General features: G+C 39.6%; 1 protein-coding gene across 9 annotated transcripts in view; it reads right to left on the bottom strand.

Moving 5' to 3' along the window:
- Positions 1–20179, bottom strand: part of CACNB2 (calcium voltage-gated channel auxiliary subunit beta 2) — a 153425-nt gene that overhangs the window by 16014 nt on the left and 117232 nt on the right. For 6 of the 9 annotated variants that reach the window (XM_056857010.1, XM_056857019.1, XM_056857014.1 and 3 more), the window contains 6 exons: positions 18473–18595; positions 14527–14663; positions 11289–11365; positions 5239–5372; positions 1548–1628; positions 1095–1153 (listed from right to left, as the gene is read on the bottom strand). In XM_056857010.1, coding sequence (XP_056712988.1) covers positions 1095–1153; positions 1548–1628; positions 5239–5372; positions 11289–11365; positions 14527–14663; positions 18473–18595 — 611 coding nt within the window. Of the gene's footprint in view, positions 1–1094; positions 1154–1547; positions 1629–4570; positions 4633–5072; positions 5093–5238; positions 5373–11288; positions 11366–14526; positions 14664–18472; positions 18596–20179 lie in introns of all 9 variants that reach the window. The other 3 variants (XM_056857017.1, XM_056857018.1, XM_056857013.1) reach the window with 2 other exon arrangements.

Here is a 20179-nt window from a genome sequence, read left to right as displayed (position 1 = left end):
ACTGTTTTCATTTGGAATGGGCTGGGGGCATTTTATTTTATTACAAATCTAAGTTTGCTTCAGTGATAGTGAATATGTGAAGTAGTCAGTTTTTAACACATCGTACACTGAAGACTTTGGAATCAAACCTATAGAAATGTAGGCAGGTATGCAGGCTTTTACATCCAAACTGTTCTTTAAAAGTATAGATGTTTAACTCATGAATGACTAAGGATGCCAGCCTCCATTGGGACCTGGGGATCCCACAGAATTACAGCTCATCTCCAGACTACAGAGATCAGTTTCCCTGGAGAAAATGGATGCTTTGTAGGGTGGACTCTATGGCATTGTACCCCACTGAGGTCCCTGTCCTCCTCAGGCTCCATCCCCAAATTTCCAGAAGTTACCCAGCATGGATCTGGCAACCCTATCCCCCATCCCCCACCAGTGGCCAGGGGGACCTGGTAACCCTAGGAAGGACATATTGAGGGAGGACATGGTAGCAGCTTGCATGTATTTAAAAGACTTTTGCAGAGAAGGGCATTAAGATACTTCTATGTTTTTTTCTCCTACTTCTATTTAACCAATTACTCACTCAGCCACATAATTCAGTGGGTCTACTTCAGCATTCAGCAGACTGAAAATTTCAGAATTAAGATTTTATTTATGCTTATTTTGGTTTCTTAAGTCAAAGTTCACTCTTTGGCACTGTCCCATCATTAAACTTTCTGGCTATCCATATTTAGATAGAGGTCACATTCTTCCAGAGTATTATAAAACTGATCACATTTCTTTTTATTTGTTCTTTGAGTCTTTTTGTCGTTGCTGCTGAGATTATATATTTGCAAGAGCTGTAAACTAAACCACATTTAATTAATTTTATTTTAAAACACAACCTATAAGAATCGTTACAGGTTTTATAGTTTGTTTAGTTCTATGCTAATTGAGGCGTTAATTTGGGAAGCACTACACCTGCTCCTTGAACTCGCAAGAAAAACACTGTCAAGAACATTCTTAGTCAAGATTTGTAAAGGAAGTGCAAAGGACTTCAATTGAGATATCTATATTTGACTTACAAAAATATTTTATATGATTCTAGATCCTTAAGTACTTACCGCCCTTCAAATCTGTGTTTTAAAAAATCAAACAATGCTTTTTGCATCATATCTGTCACCTAAAAGCAAAAGATCATGACAAATGGATAAAATGTTATTAGTTAATGTTTTAACTGTTACAGGAACAATATGAAAATGGATGCACTAAGTGAGGGAAATACATTATTTCACAGACAGTATCTTATCCCCAGCAGAAACTAAAGAAAACAAAAAATTATTTCAAAAAATTGTCTAATTATTCCTTCTCGCTTAACTTTCATTATGTTAATTCTGATGCCATTATACATTATTTCTTTAACATTACAATGCACTTTTAAGCAGAGTTATATCCTTATACCCCGTCAATGGGCAACTTGGCTTAGTGTTATACTATAAAAACAACAACAACAACCACCACCACCACCAGAGAGAGGCTACATAGTTTTGAGCAAAATGAAACATATCCATTCTTACCTCATACCCCTTTAAGGAAGGCCCCACTAAAACTACTGGCCGCATCGAAGGCACTACATCATACGGAGGGATGTGCTCTGTCTGATAAAAAGAGAAAGCACTCAGTGCTCAGTTCATAATTAAAGCTACTTCATTATTTTATCTAATGGGATACCCAAAGGTGTCATCAAGTGGGAAATCAAAGACACTCTCCACAAATGTGAAAGTACCCCACAATGGCACTGATTCTTGGGAGAATATTCTGTAAATTTCTTCACCGAATCTTCATCGGCATAGTCTGCTATTCAGTTTAAGTAAAATTCTATCACTCATCAAACTACCATCAGCAGAACCAGAATTTAATTCAAATATAGTTGAGTGATGACCCCCATGCTTTCAGAGTGGCCAATGTACTGTATGTGCAGAATTATATTGTAACTGGACTCTGATATCTAGATAAGCCAGATATTTCAGTCAAAGCAGTACTAAAACCTAATAGTAAGTGGATAGAGAAAGGAGAGATTAACAGTGCCATCCTAAATAGAGTTTCCAAGTCCACTGAAGTTTATGAGCTTAGAAGAGTATATCTCTGCTTGGGATGGCATTGAAAAGCAAACAAACAGAAAAAAATGCCATCCTTTCCCCTTCAATATAAATATCCAGTTTACTAAACCATAATGATCCTATTGTGAATTCCCATTACCCATAAGAGTTTTCACTCACAGTATATTTTAAATTCTGAATTTTAGGACCGCTTGTATATGGATTCACAATAATGATTATGGTAGCAATTGCAGAATAATCTATATATATACCCAGTCCAGCAATCATTCCTCTTGAGAAGACTTTTACCATCTTGAAAGCATTGCATGGTAGTACATACCACTTAATACATTACTTACTTGATGTATCATGCAAAATGTATGAAGGAATTACTGATCATTAAATGTGTAAGATGTCTTAGACAATAAAATGCAAACATGGTAAAAAAATCTTTCTTAAAAAAATAGTTCACTATGAGCATTAAAAGTAGCTTTTAAAAAAATGATAGTTTTGTTTGTCTGTTTGTTTGCAGAGAACAAATGTTTCAAATTCAAAACCACCAACCTGTAAAAAGCTTAAAAGTAGGTATGCCAGATCTACTTTTCAAGGGCCTACATAGTGTAAATACACCAGTGAACATCATGGAAAGTTGTCATTGTTCATTATTTCAGAACTGAACATGTCTCAGGTATAACCACAATAAATGCAATAAGGTAGAATAGAAACATAAGAAAACAAAGACAAACATTAATACAGCAACAGCACAAAAAGCCACACAATCAGCTTTCTAAAGCAGTCTAAAACATGAAACACACGTTGTGTGTCAGGGATTTTCTTGTTTAGTTTGGTTCTATGTAAATCACTACATAACTGATAACAGAAGAAGAATAAAAAAAGTGCCCAAGGCATCAAAAGCATGTGAATTATTGGCACGGGGCTGGATCTCACTTAGCATTTAGAGGGAAAGCCTATAATTTTCTTGCGCTAATTATGATGATACATTCTTACCGTTACTATGAATATAAATAATAGGATGGTGTATTATTAAAGCAGCCCTTAAAACCTCCTTTATCTAGCAGATCAATGCCCCACAGTCATATTTCTCTCTTTTATGGTGTCGATCTACAAAATAGTATTTGCTGTAATCATAACCCTTGAAAATTAGGGTAGGTACAGAAATTACCTATTTGATGGAATACCGTCACTAGTTAAAATCAATTGTGTGCTAACCATCAGCTTTCCCCAGCTCTATCTAATTAACTGTGCTGTCAGTGGCAGTATGTAATGGGAATGAAACAGATCTTCACCTCTAAATTATTATTGCAAATTAATTCTAAATAGCTTGTGAGGGATATTTTTGCCATCCGACGGCTAATCTTTGACTATTACAGTGAGTTAATTAGAATGTCTATCGAGATTATGGTGAGCACATATTGACACCAAGGAATCACCACTCCACCTGGCAATTCTGCACAGGATTAGGGAATTCTGTCTAGCAACAGTATAAGAAAATGAAAAGCAGTAAGAATTACTGCTTCCTGTTCCTAAAAAACTTAGCCCAGTGAAAACAAAGAGCTGACTTGTTAACTACAAAAATGTAATGGTACAATAAGGATGCATTTTTAATTTTCTTTTACATAATAATGAATTAATTGCACTTTATTTATTGGCATTCTGTAAGGTCCAGGCAAAGTAATTGCAGCATCTATAACGGAAGATAAATGAGGCAAGCAAGGGAATTTTTTTAATGCAAAGAAGAATCAAACAGGGTTTAAAAAAGGCTGTGTACTTATGAAGAAATTGAGTTTCTTATATTGGCAAGTTTAGCTAGGCTTGGCAAACTATGGTCTATGGAAGCTTTCATGCTCCGTACATAACTGTGCTTCTAAATTAAAAAAGAAAAATAATTTGACAATGTTCTTGTAAAAACTAGAAATCTGAACTGCTAGCATCACTCTCCATTGGCTTAGTAACGGGCTTCTAGATAACAAATTTCAAGGATTTACTTTCTTGTAGTCCCCAGTGGCGCAGAGTGGTAAGCTGCAGTACTGCGGTCCAAGCTCTGCTCACAACCTGAGTTTGATCCCAACGGAAGTTGGTTTCAGGTAGCCGGCTCAAGGTTGACTCAGCCTTCCATCCTTCCGAGGTTGGTAAAGTGAGTATCCAGCTTGCTGGGGGTAAAGGGAAGATGACTGGGGAAGGCACTGGCAAACCACCCCATAAACAAAGTCTGCCTAGAAAACGTCGGGATGTGACGTCACCCCATGGGTCAGGAATGACCCGGTGCTTGCATGGGGGACCTTTACCTTTTTAGTCCCCAGATAAGGGATGAAAATAGCATGACTATATACCACATTCATTAGCCTACCTACTGGTAACTTCCCCTGTGAAGGGAACCACTAGTTCTGTTCTCTAATAGGCAAGATGCTACAGTCTGACTCATGGAGGAGAAGGCAAGAACAATGGGAAAGAATTTATATATGACAATAGAAAAAACTCACAGTAGACCGCCAAAACAAGTCTGCAGTTTTCCACTGGTCTTGCTCATCTGCAGATTTTGCACCTAGTGGATTAGAAGTTTACATACTGACTAAATTAAAAACTGAAGGTTCTTTTTATAGAACAAGATGCGTTTCTGTTTAGATTTAACAAAAATGAATTATAAGAGTGTATTACAATTCAAAAATCTGGAAAAAAAAGACACAGAGTAAGCATGCACTAAAGAGGTGCATTATCAGGTCTTGTCAAAGTTTCGCTTCTGTGGATATTTAAAGAAATTCCCTTGGCAGCCTGTTATTCCATCAAAAAGGAAAAGTACCATAAGCATTGTCTGACTGAGTCACTCATGGGGCTTATTCTGCTTGTTGTTACTGCACTGAATCAGCTAGCAGTTTAATAGGTTTCTTCCCTTGCTCTAAAATGATTGTGCTGTATATACTGGAGGTGATGATGCTAATGATGCCAGTGGCAGAATAAACGTAGCTCGTGTCAATGCAGACTTACCGATTTCTGCTTCTGCTTAGCTACAGCAGCATGGAAAAGAAACAAAGAATAACAAGAGCATGCATGTTATTGGCTTGTCAAAGGACGCAGACAGTCAACAGGACTAGAAATGTGACGCAGTGCTGGTGAGCAGGTGTACAGATGGCAGCTTGGAAGTCGGTGTTACCTTCTTAAAGAAGGGCATTCGTTTCTCTTTGGAGTGGGGTGATGTTACACTGTTTGCACTGGGTTTGGGGGAGCGATGGTTTGCTGGAATATCAATTTCTTCTGCATCTAAGCCACTGGCATCTATGTCTATAGCTATATGTAGATAAACAATGTAAAATTATCAGATGGCAGGGAGGTGAGAGAAAGGTAAAGAGAGACAAACATAAAGCAATAATATCTCAGGTCAGACCTCCATCGGGAATCTCAAATAGAATAAAAGGTGGGGGTGAAGGGAAATTTTAAAGGTATAATACACAAGGGTTATGAAATTACCACATGAAATTATATGAAATTAAAAACTCAACTGTGTCCCCCCCCCCACTTTATAGAAATAAATTCAAATGCATTCTTGGTTATACCGGGCGTATAAACTTTTAGTTTTAAAATCTGCTGGGCAAATGGAAACAATTAGGCACCATACCAAAAGACCTACATGTAGAAAGTTAAATAGCAGAACAAGTAAACCAGATTTCAGGAAACTCACAAATCCAAGCAGCCCAGATTTATTAACCCTGAATATGTGTGCGTATTTTCCCAAAATACACCTGCTTATCCCTATGTCAGGGGTCCCCAACGTTTTTGAGCCGGTTGGCACCCTTAGAATTTTGAGAGGGGGTGGCCAGTGCCATTACAAAATGGCAACCATGGGAGGTAGAGCCAAAACCCAAATGGCTGCTGAAAGAGGCAGAGCCAAAAACAATACCTCCTTCCCAACTTTGCAAAAGAATTGCAGAAGGGAAATTTTTTAAATGAAGAAAAAGCTAGAGGGGGAGGGAGACAGAAGAACAGGGAACAAGAAGGAGGAATAAAAAGAAGGAAAGTCTGAAAGGGGAGGATAGAACTACAAGGGGTATGGCAACAGTCCTCCTGATCCTCCAGTGTCTATGGCTACTATTGTAGTTATAGAAGTCCCTTTCATTTAAATGAGGGTAGCCAATAACAATCCCTGCCTTACAATGCCCCCCCCCCTCTTTCTGAAAAGATTGGAGGGCACCAGGCGAAGTACTGGTGGGTGCCAGGGCATCCATGAGTACCGCACTGGGGCATCCTGACCTAGGTAGTGCATAACAATGTCTTATAACTCTGTAAATGAGCCATACTATCAGCATTGGAAGTTGAGTACAAAAATCAAAGGAGATTTCACTTTTGGGTCAGGATTAAAATAAAAGGTTGAGTAAAAACCAACTGTTCTTATTGGATCTCTTCAGGAAAAAGATGTGCAAGAATTAATATTTAAGTTAAGTACGGGAGTGTTTGAAATATATGGGAAACCATTTTTCTTAATAAAGTTGGAGAATTATAAGTATTTTCAATACATTAAATTATTTTTCACCGGTTTTGTTTGTAACATATTCTATCAAATATCTGCTACGCATGTTAGAAGTAATAAACAAGTCTTTTCCCACCTATGATCTCACCAATTCATGCAACTCTCCAGAGCTTATCTGTGCCACCATCATAAACCATCTCAGTGGGTACAAGATTAATATACAGAGAACGATTAATTTTATGTTTTGATATTCGCTTGACGTATTTTGCAGATTGTGGCACTTGCTTTAGCAGTTCAAATTTTAAGTATTGTTTAGATCACCAGAGATGTTGGCTACTGTCCTAGACCATCACATGTGCAGACAGAAGTGTTTTGAAATAAGTGTTTTTACTTCTGTCAGTCATGTAGTTGGAACGAGCAAGCCAATTTTAAAGAAATAAACAAGAAGCTATTATTATTTTTTCTGAGTGACCAATTGTAGCAGAGTTGTAGTTATAGGAGGGTCAATTGGTGAACTGGTTCATTCTACCTACAATTTTTTTTCAAAACAAATTCAGCTTTTAATTTATGGCATGACAGCTTCCCTTTAAAGTATGCGAGCTTATTTTTTAAAAGGAAAAGACTGTATCTGCTTGAAAGAAAAACAGCCCTAAATTTAAGACAACCTCCTTAAAAGTATGCAAACTAAATTATTGTTACTGGAATTATTGGAAGATGACTGCATCTTTTTTTATGGCATACCTGGGAAAAACCTAGTCTTTCATTTGAGTAAATACTGTATCTAGTTGTGGCTGTTGTGCCACAGAAGTGGTGGTGCTCAAAAATCTGCCCACTCAGGAAGCTTTGCTCATCCAAGACTGGCTCAAGACAGATTTTGGAGATCATTATTGATATCATCAGGCTTAAGTAATTATTGAGGGGGAGGGACAACTTTAGCTGTTATGTCTTTCAGCACAGCAGGCTGCTTAAAGCAGGATATCTTGAAGCAGAGGCAGCCAACTTCTAGCGTTGTCAGGTCCCTCTTCGCCACCGACGGGAGGTTTTTTTGGGTGGACCCTGAGGAGGGCAGGGTTTGGGGAGGGGAGGAACTTCAATGCCATAGAGTCCAATGGCCAAAGCGGCCATTTTCACCAGGTGAACTGACCTCTATCAGCTGGAGATCACAGTGGTAACAGCAGGAGATCTCCCGCCACCACCTGGAGGTTGGCAAACCTACCAACTTCTGCTGGAGACTGGGTATTCATACCCAGTCAAATTACTTGGAAGACTGACTTTCCCAGCCATGATACCAATGCTTCCATCTTTACACATTGTGAGTGAAAGTCTGACCTCTCAAAGTGGAAGATCTCTTCCAGCACTAGGTAAGTGCCATAGATAAGACTAGGTGAAGAGGGAGAAGGATTGCAGAAAAGAGGGGAAGGAGCCAGGTGCTATCAACAGGCCGGACACTGGTAAGCCATTATTAACTTTCATGGTAGACTTTTTTTTCTTCACCACAATTTTAGGATTGCAGTATTTGTATTAAAAACATCCAGGAAATGTTCTCAAATGCTTCCTCTATATCAAGAAATATGAATTCAGTAAATATGAATTAAGTAATACATCCAGATCAAACAGGATTTATAGCAAAAAGGCAAATGAAAGACAATGTTCATTTTGTATTAAACACATTAGAATTTATTAAAAATAAGGGGAAGAAAGCAGGGTAGACTTATTTTCACGCTCATTCAAAAGCAATGATGATCACTGTTAAACTCAAATTTCTGAGAACAGGTTTTGTAAATGTACATATGAAATCTTGGTTGATCAAGTCTCACAATGTGTGTCTAATGCTCTGAACTGTATAACCAATTCATTCAGCTCAAAACTTCCTGTTCCAGTTTCCTGACTCACCAAAATGGTTGGCTGATGCCATATGAGGTATAATTCGCTTACCTTTTAGATTTAATTTATATACGAACATTTTGTATTTACTCTTTATGTAAAAGTATAATTAATCTTCCATATCTGTAGCTCAACAGGATTATTGTTCCTTACACTTTTTACAAAGAAAGCATACCAACAAAGTGAAAATTATCCTTAATTTGCTAAACATTCACCTGTTTCTAAAGAACTCTGATCCCTCTTTAAGCAAGAAAAAAGTATTTATATGCACATGCAGTTCGTTAATAACTACAATTGAAAATGCTTGAACATTAGACTTAATCAAATTTATAGAATTAGACAAGCTTAAAAATAATGGAGGCATAACAGCGTAAAACAAGAATCTATTTTACACAAAATTCTGGATATATTGTAATTACAGATTCTCTGAGAAGTCATGAAATTCCCTTTGACCAACTTAATGAATTTTACAAGAATTTCAAAAGTTTAGAACCTTTTTTCTTTTACTATTAGAAAAAGTTTCTAACTCAAACAGAATGGCTCAGGAGCACAGAATATTTCAACAAAATATGGCAAAAGTAAATCATTCAAGAAAAGCTTAGAGGGTAGCAGGCTTAAATAATTTAATATTTCAATTTCTGGTGCCTTAAATAAATCCAGACATGTTATCAATTAAGTTACACCACAGATGAATAAAAGGCATGATGCTGCCAACCTTTTCCTTGTAGTTTTAAAGACAGGCCACAGGTTTTCAGCATGATCCCCTTAGAGCTACCACCTAGGGTTGCCAACTTTGGATTGGGAAATACCTGGAGATTTGGGGGTGGAACCTCAGGAAGGTGGGGTTTGGAGAGGGGAGGGACTTCAATGCCATAGAATCCAGTTGCCAAAGCTGCCATTTTCTCCAGGTGAACTGATCTCTATCGGCTGAAGATCAGTTGCAATAGTGGAAGATCTCCGGCTAGTACCTGGAGGTTGGCAACCTACTACCACTGGGGTAGTTACAGCAAACACTTTAAAGCAGGGGTGTCGAACTCATTTGTTAGAAGGGCCGGGCCATGTGCAAGTAAATAAATAAATAAATGCAGTAAAATGTAATGCTGGAGATGCAAACTTTATAAAAGACACAGGCAAAGCCAATTAATGTTACTGTTTTTTACTTAAAAAACAAGCTTACAACAATAACATTCTTACAGTATTTTCTTTTACTTAACAGTCTTATTGTTATTGTGTTAAGTGTCATGTATTTTAAGTAAAAAATATCATTAATTGACTTGTGTCTTTTGTAAACTTTGTATCTAGTCCCTGGCATAATTTTTTTAAAATTTTAAAGGGGGAGGGGAGAGTGAGGGCTGGCTGCCTCGGCTCGCGTGCCGGAGAAGAGCCCTCCGGGGGCCGGATCCGGCCCGCGGGCCACATGTTTGACACCTCTGCTTTAAAGTCTTTCGCAGCTCAGGACCCATATATTTAAAAGACTGTGTCTTCCCACATATCTTTATATGCCAAGTGTGGTCCTCATGCTGCCATCTGTTAGCTATTCCCCTGCTTAGGATAGCCCACCTGGAATCAACCAGAGCCCATGTTTTTTTTTTCCATTGCAGCTCCTACTACATGCAACCTGAGGAAGTGAGGGGGACCCCATCTCTAGAGTTGTTTAGGAAGAGCGGCAAAGCCATTTTATGTGATAGGACTTTTAATGGGATGTAAGTGGCAGGCTTTTTTAAGAAGGGCATTGTTTGGGATTTTATTGTATTTTATATGTTTTAAATTTGAATTTGCAAGCCAACCTGGGCCATTGGAAAAGGTAGGGATTGTGTGTAAAGCACCATCCAGTCGCAGCTGACTTATGGCAACCCAGTAGAGTTTTCAAGGCAAGAGATGTTCAGAAGTGGTTTGCCATTGCCTGCCTCTGCATCACAACCCTGGTATTCCTTGGAGGTCTCCCATCCAAATACTAACCAAGGCTGACCCTGCTTAGCTTCCGAGATCTGATGAGTTCAGGCTAGGCTGGGCCATCCAAGTCAAAAGACAGGGTACAGATATTCGAATACATAAACAGTGCTATAAACTACTGACCAGGGCTAGCACTGTTTTCTGGAAGAAGTATTTGTAAAACAAGTGTCCCTGTTCTGTTCTTGTCTTTTCGGATTCCTTATTAAAATGCTGTGTGAGTCGCTAAAGTTGTCACTTTCAAGGGTGCTCAGCCCTTCCTTCAGTCTCAAGATGTTTAACGTGAATAGGGTGCAGGTGCATCTTATGTATGTCTAGCGCACATGCATGTAAATTCCTACGTGTGAACAATAAAGCCCCACATAGTGCAGAGCCTGCCATTTCACATGGTATGGAGTTTATTCTGAATTGCTGATGACACACTAGAACACTATTAAGTTTTTCTAGTGTATCTTTCAACTAAATTAGCTTTTAAGAGCAGGGCGATGTGGAACATTCACTACATAGCAAACAGAGTATAGCCTTTAACAATGTGTGTAATTCAGGCCTTGAGCAGTGATCATTTATATGAGAATGAGGTATTAAAATCAAGTCCCTATTTTCATCTAAGAACCTTTGGTGGACATAAAACAATGCACAGTTATCCCCACTTTCAACAACAGATCCGACATGTTTTATTTTCTTTGCAAAACTGCCAGTGACTATAAGCAGTGCTGCTTATTTCTAGCATACACATGAGAGAGTGTTACTAAAATTATCTGGAACCTGAACCTGTTAATGAAATTATAAAAGGGAGAGGAAAAGATGGTGATTTGTCACCTCTTTGAAAGGATAAATTGTCATTTCACTGAAAACTGTAGCATAAAGGAAGACACCAATTATTAAAACATTAGTGATCCACTTACCAGATGACGGAGGTGTTGACTTTCTGGAGCTAGGTACTACGTCACCCAAACTAGATGATGAATTTCCTCCTGATTTACTAGAGTAAATAAATATGGTTTAACTGTTTTAAATTATATATTTACTTGCCATTCAGCCTAAAAGACAAGCAGAGAAATGTTCTTGACCAAATGCAAATGTTAGTGTTTTTCAGATATTGTATGAAGAATTAAGAAAAATTATACAGGGCAATCTAATTCTATAATGGTTGGGCCAATAATGTGATCAGTTTCACACATTATAAAAAACAGGTTGTGCAGTTGCTAGTTTTCAGGTAGTTATCTGTGCAGCCAGACATATGGGATTTGCACCTAATGACAGCCATCTTTAGAATCTTCCAGGAAAGAGCTTTACAAAAGACCTAATGCTCCTGCCTCCTCATTTTGGGATAATGGTTTTATCTCTGTGCATACCCTGAAAGGAGTCAAAACCTATTCAAATGCTGTGTGAGAGAAAAAAGGAATGTACCTTTAAGTGAAAGGTGGGAAAGGTGGCCAGGTTCTATTACTGCACTCCAAGAACATCAGTATTGTTCCAAGCGTGTAAGTCATATTATTTTCTTCTTCATAGTCTCTGATTAATTCACAAATGGAAGAGTGGCAAATTGACATATTTCATGGAGGACTTGGTGAACTGAGTGGTAGAGAATGGGGATGACTGCTCTGTTTGTATCATGAGTTAGCATGTACATTAAGTGCATAATTCATTATAAAGGTCAGTAAAGTAGACCCTGCTGTGGTCTTACTCTATTCAATTATCAAAATTCACCCAAAGAAAACAGAGGAGGTCAACATACTTCTAGTATGGTAACTCTCACCCCAAACGCTAGTTATTCAGCTAGTTCATCATACAGAATAATGTTAATGATGTGACGAAGTAAAGGTCTCTGAGGGGGCCCATACGTTACAAAAATATGAAGCTGTCCAATAAATATAAAAGACTAGGTCCCTTGTAACAACCAGAATATAGTATCCTTTGGGTGTTGAAATAAAAACCAAGTAAAAGGCAAGCAAAGTCTGGATGCTAAGGTAAAGTATAAAAAAAATTGTGTCAAACTAAGTGGTACAGATTGGTAAACTATAACTGCTGAAACTACCAAGGCACTGTGAGTATGCAGTTGGTAATATCTGTGGATACCTTGTAATTAAACAGGTATGAATGTGTCCAAGAGAGGTTTTGTACAAACCATCATTAATAAGTCTCCAAGAAAGGTAGATGCTAGAGAAATTTTGGCATATCACATGTTATGGTTGTGAAAGAAGTCCACAATGGGATGACTCGTGAGTTGTTAATAGGGAGGATTCATTCAGGTAGTGGTCTAATCAAATGGTTTTTATACTGTACACCAATGTTGTAGAATATGGAGGCAAAGTCTGTAGCCATCTATACTAATGTGCCTTGCACAAGAAGGAAAAAGAATATCAGGATTCTGAGCATGGCCTACATCTCTGGAAAGTTTATGTGCCCTTAATTGCTCCCACTGAGTCTAAGCACTGTTGATGGTAAGAGTCTCACAGTGAGCATCACAATAGGAAAACATCAGTATTTTATGCAGATCACAGGACAAGTGTAACACAACAGACTTCCCTCCAGTGAGTGATTGTAACAACGACTACTGGATCTGCAGGAGGGTTGATTGTTGGTTCCAAAGAGCGGACTGGGTTAATGAAAATCAAATCTTATATCCTAATCAGGCTGGGTTCCAAAAGGGCCTCAGTACTATAGATCACTGCCAAGCGCTTTACCAATTGGCCTTTTCCGACATAAATGGCCCCACAAAGGTGCTGTACGTGGTGTTTGTTGATTTAGCTGTGGCTTTTGATTCAGTAGATAAAAACCACCTTTGGACAAAATTAGGGGCCACGAACATTGATAACCGCTTATTATTTTTACTTCATAGGCTTCATACAGGCACTTTTGCTCAAATAAGAGTGGGGTCATCAGGCTCCTTAACAGATAAAATCCAATATGCAAGGATTACTGCAAGGAAGAGACCTTACAAGTCAACTTTGAGAAAACAAAAGGTACTGGTATTTAGGAAAACGCCAAAAAAAATTCTTGGAGGATTCATGGCAATTTAATGAAACAATGCAGCTTTTTAAAATATCTCTGCTTGCAACAGGAAAACAGAATGTGAGCTAAACTGAAGCATGTTGGAGCATCCTTGGACAATTATGTCCACATGCCCTTTATACAGTACTGCTGAAATGAGAGCTGCAGTGCCAGAAAAACTAGAAAGGGCAGAAACCCAAAGGGGGGGCAAGGTTTTGTACCAGCTAAGGAGAGTAGGACACCCCCCCCCAGCAATATTCACTTAAGAGACAGTATGTATTGCTGTTTTTCCAGCAGTTAGAACTGAGCGGGAAAGCAATCCTTTTGTCAGCGCATACAAGGAGGCTATCTAAAGCTCTAGAAAGTTCCAGAAAATGTATAAATACAGAATCCATATGTAGGACTGCACAAAGAACAAGTGAAAGAACAAAAATGTTTCATGAGTGGTTGGACATGGTGATGGCCTTAACTATTAAAGCCCCCAACTTCTATTGTCAGTCAGCTATCTATTGATGATAATTATTACTATCCAGTTTATAGAAAGCAGGTGGAAAATCCTATGTTTTTCTGGACAGGTATCCAGAATCCCACACATGACACAAAAGGAAACATGCAAAACCAATGCCTATGCCCCTTCTTTTCATGGAGTACAACCAGGGGGTCAAAATATTGTCTAAAGAATAGAAAGCAAGGCTGTCAAAGGTGGGATATTTTGGAGGACTTTGATTCATAGGATCGCCATGAGTCGGAAGTGACTTGACGGCACTTAACACACACACAAAGCATAGAAAACACTATTACTTTTGCCAGTACTAATGATAGTCTTATAATTTGGGAACAAGCTAAATGTTACTAAACAGTATTGTGACATGAATGTCAAAACTATCAGCATAATTATTATGAGACTGTAACCAACAGCATTAAGCAGTAAAGGAATATTTTTAAGGAAGGAATAAACTATAATCTTTGTTTAGAATAAGATTTTCATTTCCTCCCTACTAGCAAAATCATGCTATTAAAAATATTTACTTGGCAACAACTATTTTAATCCAGTTCTTTTTATTGCTGATCCTTGCAGTAAGACAAACACATACAAGCTATACAAAATATTGTGGCAAATATATAAATTATAAATATTGTTTTAATTACCTGGAGTAAAATTTTCCTTGCTTAGCCTTTTGTTCATGCTGCAGCCTCATGTTTTCTAATTTGACTGGACTTGGTATGAAACCTATTTCACAGCCTTCTTTCACCAACCGTCCTATCCACCAGTCATTGTTAAATTTCTAAAGAAACAGGTCATGTATTTAAATGTTAGAAGTGATTCACAGCAAAGAGTTTTTAAATCTATCCTTCTGTCTTACAATTGCAATGATAGTATTATACAGAATTGTTAAAAGTAAGGTATTTACTTGGGGTTAGTTCCCATGAATCCTTTTCAGCAGCATTAAGAAGCCTTCTGGCAGCAGAAGAGGCTATGCTGGTAGAAGAGCCAGAAGGGCTGTGTCACATGGCTTTTTGACACAGTGAATCTCCTAATTCCTGGTATAGCCTTCTTGACACTCACTGGGAAAATCCATCTCTGCCATTTTTATCCCCTACTTGCTCCAAGGAACTCAAGGCTCCCTTTAAAATTTTATCCTCACAAAAATCTTCTCAGTTGGCCCAGGCTGACTGTAACTGGGCCAAGGTCACCTGGAGCACTTCATGGCAGAGTGGGGATCTGAATCCAGATACTAATCCAAATCTATAACCACGACTCTACACTGGTTCTCAATCCTAAACAGAGTTTCCAAGCTCATTGACTTCAGTGGACCAACAGTGCATTCCTAAGGAGAGTTACTCCTTAGGAGTAACTCTCCTTAGGAATGCACTGCAAGTCTTTTAAGTAGGATTTGTTTTGCGTAAGATACCACCATTACCAGCATGTGAGCATATGTGCTCAAAAAGTGGCACCACATTTTCAATAGCATTTCAGTATTTTGCCTACAACCAGAATAAGTGTGGATGAGGAGGCACAGCATAGCATGACGTATGTGACGCTCGAGGTTGCCCCCCTGTGGCGGTGGTAGGGAGTGCTGGTTCGTGAGGCGGGTCCATCCTGACTCTCCCCTTACCAGACCCGGGGCACCTCTCCTGACTGGCCTTTCTCGGGTTCCTCTCTCAGCCCCCCCTTCTTGGGGTTGTAGAGCCGGCCTCAGAATAAGAGGGTCGGGGGGAGCTGACGTCACTCCTCCCTCCTCTCAGCAGCTTGCAGGTGTCCGCTCTCTCTCTCTCTCTCGGTCTCTCTGCCGTCCGCTGCTTGTCTTCCTCCCTGGCCTGGGCTCACCCCTTCCTTATATAGGGGAAGTCCCTCCTCCTCCCATCCTTGGGCCCCACCCGCCCGAGGTTACAAAGCCGGGGCCATTCGCTTCATGGCCGGCTCTCTCCCTCACCATGTCCCTCTCCTCCACACCGGCTCCTGTTGCGACCTGGGTCCTCACGTCCCACTGCCAGCTGGGCAGCTGCAGAGCCAGGCGCGTCCCTGCCCGCCGGCCGTTCTTTGGCTGCTCCTTTGGCCGGGCCGGGAGGGTCTCCTCGGCTATTGCTGCCGGAGTGCCGCTCACCCCCACGGCTTTCGCGCCGCCGCGCCCCATCGCCGCCTCCTCCTCGCTCCTCCCGTTCCCCCCTGGCTCTTTCTCTGGGCGGCCGGACGCCGTGCTGTCTCCTGGGCTCTCTAACCCCCTCCTCCTGGTAAGTGCTCCCTCCCGGGGGTCGGTAGGGGTGGGGCCGGCCGCCTGAGGGGGTTCGGCTGCGTGGGTGGCCGAGGAGAGGCCCGAGTCGCCGGGCACGTCCCACATCTCAGGACAACGTATATTTAAAAAAATGACAACTGGAGAAGGCTTGAGGCTATGGCCACCAACTTGCAACCCAGAGAGTGGCCATGTACTTTTAAATTCAATTATACTACCAAAGATGAGACAATCACAACTTCTTCTGCCCACTCCTCTCATATCCTCTGGTCTTGTTCTCTGCTTCTCTTACCTGCGATAATGGAAGGACTCCATGTGCGGCACAGGATGTGAGGGAGAGAGAACAGAACAGGACTGAGGGAAGAAGAGTGAGGGAAGTCATGGCTGTCATAACCCCTGCCACATTAGAAAGTTTAAAGGTATATTACTGATCTCTGGACTGTAACCTAACAAGGCTACACCTTAATGATTTTAGGTGTGATCAAATTTAGGGACACTACATAAAAATTGTGAAATTATTTTATATCTCATTAATTTTAATAGTAGGGAGTTATACATGTGCAACAGGACTTAATTTGTTTACTTCGTTGTCTTATTTACTTGATATATACCCCACTTTTCTCCCCAACGGGTTCACAAAGTGGTTTACAACAGCCACTTTCCAGGCACCTAACAACAGGAAAGGGTCAGATTAGAAGAGCGAATTGAATCCTTCCTTCAGCCACGCTTTTCTTCCCAAAAAACTGCTTCTATTTTATTTTGTTTTTAAAAAACCAGTTTCAATTAAGCAGCTCTATTGAAATTAAAACATGCATAATATACCTGAAAATTTAAACTTGGCTTACATCCCAAGTCTTCAACATTTGTAACGGTGTGTCTGAGCATAAAATTAGCACATTGCAACATAAGTTCTATAGTCAAAATGACAATCCTAGGCATGTATTTGCTCATAGAAGAAGTCTTACAATTGAGTTATCTGTTATGGTTAATATGTGCTCAGTGGGTTATATTGCAGAAATGTTTCATTTATGCAGTGACTTATATTGCAGAAATGTTTCATTTATGCAGTGACTTCAGAACTGTAAGTACATGAATTTTCTTTGAAAATCTCTGTGAAATCTGTTTGCAACCAAATAAAATGGTGGGTTATTTCACTTCCTTTTTGTTTTGTAAATCCCTGTTGAACTTTATTTATAACATGTATCTGGAACATTACTCTGATTCTTGCATGTATCATTGCATCTTTCTAAGTGGGCTCTCACTTACAAAGGTTTATGCTACAATAAATGTGTTTGTTTATAAGGTGCCCAAATATTATTTGTTTTGGTTGCAGGCTAACGTCTCTACCTCCCAGTTTAGTTTGGACCAAGGGTGCTTTTAATGTTCCAGAAAAGACTTATGTATCTATGAAATATGGTTTGTATTTAAATCATTAATCTCATAAGTACAGACATTGTAAGTATGTTGAATGTATTTGCTCAGAAGCAACAAAATGTAGTCATTCACCATCAATATAGAGGTTAGGGAGAAAACGTAACATCATCATGCCCACACACAAAATCAGAACTCTTATTCCTTCTTAATTCTTAATCCATATTTCATTCTACTGATAAAGCATTATTACATGAAAGTGCCTTAGTGATTACTATCAACATGAGTAAGTCTAGTTAATTTGCAAGAGAATCCAGATGTTTTGATATGTACCACTTTGCCATTTCAATAACTTTATGCTTTCATTCTATTTTGAATCCTTCTATAAAAGTAAACTGCAGGTTCACAGAATGTAAGAACATAAGAAAGATCCATCAAGTCCAGCAGTCTGTTCACACAGTGGCCAACCAGGTGCCTCTAGGAAGCCCACAAACAAGATGACTGCAGCAGCATCCTGCCTGTACATCACCTTAGGTCATTCAGGAGTTTTGAAGAAGCAATTATGTGGCATGCTTCTTTGCATTCAGGGATAGAATCAGGATTAAATACTATTCAACAAAAAACATCACTGCGTCTTTAAGAATATACAGCCATAATTTAAGTAGGATGAATCCTTGAAGAAAGTGACTTTTAACCAGAAAGCACCAGGTGTGCAAGAGTTCAAATGCATACATACATTCTCCTCTCGCCCATTTATACTACATCAGACACATGACTATCAAACCCTCAAAAGTCATTTTAAATTCTACTAAAGTTTATCAGGATAACAAACAGGGGAGAAGGGACAGTGGAAGAGGAAAAACGGGAAGGAAAACCCTGGATGCTCTCTGTAAACGTACAGATACTCCAGCTTGTATTCTGAATGTATAAACACGCACTGAAAATGTTATCTTTGGCAACACCTTCCAAAATTTAAATATAAATTATCTTACTTCTTTAACATGTAGGAAGTCTTTAGCTTCAAATGAGATGGCCATGCCTGGGACTGGGACGTCGTCATCATGGGCTGCACTGTAGCTAACATTTGTCCGGACTGCAAATGCAACGGGTTTTGTCTGTAAAGCAAATAACATAATGAGTGGGTTTTCCACCCCTTCATATACAAATACAAGTAGAGAACTTGCACAGACTTTACAGTGAACAGCTGGCTTCTCATTCTCACCATCGGATATCCGAGGGGAAGGGGGGAGGCATAAAGCAAAAGTTCGCAGTGGTAATAAACGAGGAGCAAAGATAGCAGCAATGAAGCCAGGACCACAGATAATTCTTATAGCAAAGACATTATAACAGTTACAGATGGTGGGAAGTTAACGGTACAATCCTAAACAGATTTATGCCCTTTCTTTTAGCCCTTTTCTGCCTGTGTATAGGGGGATGTAATACAAGAGGGAAAGACCCACAAGAATTCACAGAGGAGGAGGTTTCCCATCCGCACAGACCCTACTTCTTCCTAGGGCTGCCAGCTCCGGGTTGGGAAATATCTGGAGATTTTTGGGGTGGAGCCTGAGGAGGGTGGGGTTTGGGGAGGGACTTCAATGCCATAGAGTCCAATTGTCAAAGCGGCCATTTTCTCCAGGTGAACAGACCTCTATCGGCTGGAGATCAGTTGTAATAGCAGGAAATCTCCAGCTAGTACCTGGAGGTTGGAAACACTAATCTGGCATCAACTGGAGTCCAGTCCTTTTCCTCTGTGGCTGCAGCTCTGCAGAATGGGCTCCCTGAAGAGGTGAGGGAGATCTTCAGGAGGCGCTGCGAGGCCTGCTTGTTTGCCAGGGCTTTTGAGAGGGTTTCAATGGCAGGCATTTTTAAGGGCGGGGATTGAGGTGTGCTATTTTATTTTGGTTTCAACTGAAAATATTTGTAGCCCTTTTTGTAAGCTGCCAGGATATAAATGCTTTAATAAATAGATATATAACTTGAGTCAGCTAAGGAAAATCATACTAAAGAAAATCACAAGAGTTTTGCACCAGCAGTTTTGTACCAGTACAAATCTTTTTAACATGTTAGATTTATAGCCAGCTTTGTTTCTTAGTTTCAAGGAAGATAATAAACTGTTGTTATCACTCAACTTGGTTCATAAGTTTGGTTGCTCCCTTTCAATAGTTGCATCATTCAGTTATACTCACTATGAGAATACCCTTTCTCACATAGTGTGATAAGGACTATGGGAAGCATAGCCAGCTCATTTGCTACAGAAGCTCACTTGCTAGCTGTGTAAAGGCTGCTGGGGACTTTTATCATTTAATACACACACACATCTACACACATACATATCCTGGATACAAACAGCTGAAAAGAAAAATCTTTAAACAGAAACAAACCTTAAAGAATCTTTTGAAAAACATTTTCAGCCTAAATATAGGAACCACTGCTGTTATGCTGTTTCTATGGCTCTGCTTATAAATAATGTATATGAATGAGCTGGGGAAATGACTGAATATGAAGAATCTGGCTTTTGCTTAAGGCAATGGTCTTAAACCCTTCGGTCAGGGTATTCAGATGGGACACAGAATCCTACCTGCCAGCTTTTGGGGTCCCTTATAGTCACTTTAATGGTGCTTTTTGGAAAAACACGCTGCTAGTATGCTTGTGTAGAGAACAAGGACACCATGAATCTGCACACCTGCCGGGAGGAGCAG

Source organism: Euleptes europaea, chromosome 11 (genome assembly GCF_029931775.1).
Source record: "Euleptes europaea isolate rEulEur1 chromosome 11, rEulEur1.hap1, whole genome shotgun sequence".
Lineage (NCBI taxonomy): Eukaryota > Metazoa > Chordata > Lepidosauria > Squamata > Sphaerodactylidae > Euleptes > Euleptes europaea.
The sequence above is the reverse complement of the archived record's forward strand: the minus strand, read 5'-3'. Positions and strand labels throughout refer to the sequence as shown.